The sequence below is a fragment of the Gavialis gangeticus genome, unplaced genomic scaffold (genome assembly GCF_001723915.1).
Source record: "Gavialis gangeticus isolate Ggan-Ray unplaced genomic scaffold, GavGan_comp1, whole genome shotgun sequence".
NCBI classification, from domain to species: Eukaryota; Metazoa; Chordata; order Crocodylia; family Gavialidae; genus Gavialis; species Gavialis gangeticus.
In genome coordinates, this window is record NW_017729025.1 from 81695221 (window position 1) to 81698806 (window position 3586).

General features: G+C 53.4%; 2 protein-coding genes across 3 annotated transcripts in view; one reads left to right on the top strand and one right to left on the bottom strand.

Moving 5' to 3' along the window:
- The window catches only part of DNAJC17 (DnaJ heat shock protein family (Hsp40) member C17), a 42538-nt gene extending 41924 nt beyond the window's left edge, over window positions 1-614 (bottom strand). For both annotated transcript variants that reach the window (XR_002097692.1, XM_019519016.1), the window contains exon 1: window positions 509-614. Coding sequence is in view for 1 of the 2 variants with exons in the window: in XM_019519016.1 (XP_019374561.1) it covers window positions 509-586 (78 nt within the window). In the remaining variant the exon portion in view is untranslated. The remainder of the gene's footprint in view (window positions 1-508) is intronic.
- Window positions 615-1455: 841 nt separating this feature from the next.
- Window positions 1456-3586, top strand: part of ZFYVE19 (zinc finger FYVE-type containing 19) — a 14750-nt gene continuing 12619 nt past the window's right edge. The window contains exons 1-2 of the mRNA XM_019519014.1: window positions 1456-1582; window positions 2328-2449. Coding sequence (XP_019374559.1) covers window positions 1529-1582; window positions 2328-2449 — 176 coding nt within the window. The 5' untranslated portion in view covers window positions 1456-1528. The remainder of the gene's footprint in view (window positions 1583-2327; window positions 2450-3586) is intronic.

A 3586-nucleotide genomic window follows, 5' to 3' on the forward strand; every position in this document is an offset into this window, starting at 1 on the left:
TGGATTACTTTCAGTAGTCGCCAGAGGCTTGATGCAGATACTGGCAGATTCCCGGCCAAACCAGGAGGGCTGGCAACCCCATAGACAAGTGATTTGCCCACTGGTGCCCCAAACTCGTTGGAGGGCCAGAAGGTGCTGCCACACTGCGTGCCCTGGCGGTGCCCCTTGCCACCCCTGCCCCGCAGCTGTGCCGGGGCTAGGCCCGCCGGGCGCCCGGCACCAGGTAGCCCTGGTCAGCCAATGTTCTTCTCATTTGCATGGCCCAGCCCCTCCAAGGAGACGTCGAGGTTGCACGAGGGAAGTAGGGATCACGCGGGGTGCCTGTGAAGTCACGCACGGGGGGAAGGGGGTAAAGCGCATGCGCAGTGTAACCGTGGGGGCAGAAGCCAACTGGGGCAGCGCTGGGGGAGGGGCGGGGATAAAAGCGGCCGCAGAGCAAGCGCGCCACAGGGGTCGCTGTCCCGCGCCATCCTTAGGGCCTTGGGACCTGGCGGGGAGGGGCCCTGACCTCCTTGTCTGACGCCTTCTCCGGGACACCCAACAGCGCGTACAAGTCCCGCTCCAACATCTCCTTATCGACCGCCATCGCCGCGGCCGCCCGCGAGCCGCGAGCCCCCTGCGCACTGGCTGTTGGGACATGTAGTCTCTGCGGCCTCGGCCTCGCCCGCGATTGGCAGGGCCCTAAGGAGGGCATCGGACTACAACTCCCGCCGGGCCACGCGCGGCCATCTCGGAAGCGCTGCGAGGCGGAACAGTGGATCCCGCCAGGCTGTGCGCGGCAGGCGCGTGCCCTGGGCAATGTAGTGCTGGGGCGTTCAACCCGCAGTGTCTGCGGGCGGTGGCCGGGGGGGAGGGGACTACAACTCCCGGCAGCCTCCGTGGGCGGTGGGAGCCCTGCTTAGCCGGCGGGTGCTGAAGTACTCTGCTGTGTGAGGCGGCTGCGGCTGGAGGCGGCTCCCTGGGGGCCTTGGTCTGCTCCGCCCTGCCCTATCCCTATCCTTATCCCGGCTTGGCTGTTGGAACGGGACTGGCGCTGCCCCAGGTGCCGTTGGGTCCAGACCTCGCGGGCTGTGATTACCTGGGGGCGGGGGTGGGGCGCGGCTGCAGCCGGGCTCCAAGGAGCACGTGTGGTTGCAGCTGCGCCGCCCGGGGGAGGGTGCTCGAGTGTTGACCGCTTCCCACCGGGGTGCGAGTAGCAGTGATAGCATTAGCGTTAGTAATACCATTATCAATAGTAAAAGACCTAATAGCAATAGTCATCACCAGAGGGAGCAAAGCCTAGTGCTGCTAATAAAGAGTAGTCACTAGCTGTAGCCCCTTGCTCACAGGCTGCAGCAGGCTAGTTAGTGGGGGGCTGGCAGTTTCCTCCTCCCTTTCTGTCTACTGAAGGAGTTTGGAGCCAGTTTGCACTGCCAGTGTTGCACAGCCTGGGCTGCTCCAGAGACCATTGCCAGTCCTGCACGGCTCTTCTGGACCAAGACGGGACCTCCCTGGGATAAAGCGTTCCTGTGGGTGCAGTTGCCCTGCCATGGAGAACAGGTGCTACGGCTGCGCATCCAAGTTCACTCTTTTCAAGAAAGAGGCAAGTCTGCCTTACACAGGGGATAAAAGGTCAGGGTGGCACCTCAGGAGCTCAGTAGCCAGGCAGGCAGCAGTGCTTGATTGGTGCTATGTGGAGCACCAGCATTCTGAGGGTCTGAGTGCAGAGTGCCAACTACACCTCTTATTTGCTGCCTTCCAGACCTAAGCTTGACCCTACTGAGTGCGTTCATTTGGAAGCATGTGTTCCCTGTGCCCTAACATGGCTCTCTGGGTGCGGGGGTGGCTTTTAGGGGCTTTCTGGTGTGTGCGTGTGCATGTGTGTGGTGGGGTTTAAATACTGATGGCACAGAAACTAATCTCTTGCCAGTTAAAGTGGTAGGGATTCCTGTAACAAAAAAGGCTTGTGGGTTGCGTCATGTGTTCTTCTGCACGAGCTTCAGAGGAGACAGAGACTCTTCTCTGTGCACTGTCCCACGAGAGAATGATATTCCCGTTTCTAGCTGTTGATCCTTTTATGTCCTGCAGGTTGAAGGCTGATAATCATTATATTGCGTATGTAGGTGCACTAGCTAGGATAAACCATTCCTACTTGGAGAAATATTTAATTAAGAAAAAAACAAACAAACCTTAGAACTCCCCGAATATCTCTGAAGTACTCGATACTAAAGCTGTATCCCTGTGGTCCCTGTTCAGAGAGATGCAGTGTACATCTAGAGGGGTTGCGGCCAGGTGCTGATGCACTTTCAGTACCCTGCCTCTCTCTCTCTCTCTCTCTCTCTCCTCAGTGTGGATGTAAGAACTGTGGGCGGGCATTTTGCTCAGGATGTCTTGGATTCAGTGCCATTGTTCCCCGGTGTGGGAGTACTCAGCAGAAGGTGTGCAAGCAGTGTCACGGGTTGCTAACTGGGTAAGATGAGAGACTTGGGCACTGTTTCTATATCTACTGTCTTTTCTTGTTTCAGTGCTCTGTGTCAAATGCAGATTTTTGGCCCACTTCCCTCTTAATACCTCCACCCTAAACTCATACTTGCATTGGTCCTATCTTGGATTCCAGTAGAGGATAGTCCTTCACTGACCTGCAGCTGCCTGGGTTGTCCATTAATTTATCCAGAAGACTACAGTTGTTGGAACCTTTGCCTTTAAGGCAAATAAACATATTCTAAAATTCCACCCTTCCTGTTTCGCTGAGTTATGATCTGTAATCTGATTACCTAAGTTTTGCATGCTGTTGGGTTGCTTTCCTTTTTAAAGGAGAAAATATGCCTGGCCTCCCAGCTTGGAGAGCCTCAGAGCCCAGACTACAACCAGCCAAACTATCCAGCATTCCACAGATAGCGACCCTTACCTCATCTGTTTAATATCTCAGAACAGAAACGGTGGAATAGGCTGGAAAGGCTATGAAGTCCCAGTGGAAAAATGTTTTTGCTTTCCTTGTTCACCAGACTAGACAAATGGTACGTTCATGTCCTGATCTTGCAAGCTGCTCTGTGTCACTGAGGGCTCCATCAAGCAAGCAGTTCTGTCCCAAACAACACCTTGCAGAATCTGAGCCTTGAAGTGTAACCTCTTTGTGGTGGAGCCCAGGCCTTCATTCTTATCTCTACAGTGCCTTGCTCAATGTAGAGCTTATCCTTATTGGGGTCTCTGGAAACAGTTGTTGTGAAGTTGATGGTAATATCTTCCATAAATATCAGGAAAGGTTGCAGTGTTAATCACCTTGAATTTAAGCATATTTGTAGTAGATAATATCCAACCATCGTCTACTACAAAGTATACTTTGTAGTAGACAATGGTTGGATATTATAATTTGTATTATATAACTATTTCTGCAATATGTAGTTACAGAAAATCCTTTAGCCCTTGCATGTTATATAATTCTGTATTTGGAGCCAGTTAAGTTGCATCTTTTCCCCTAGGCTGTTCATTGATAGTGAGCTAGGAAAGTTTAGAACCTTAACTTGTTTCCTCTTGTTTTCTGCCTTTGGAGATGGACTGCAAGATAGAGGGGGTATTTCAGATCCTTTCTATTGGGGGGGGGGGGGGG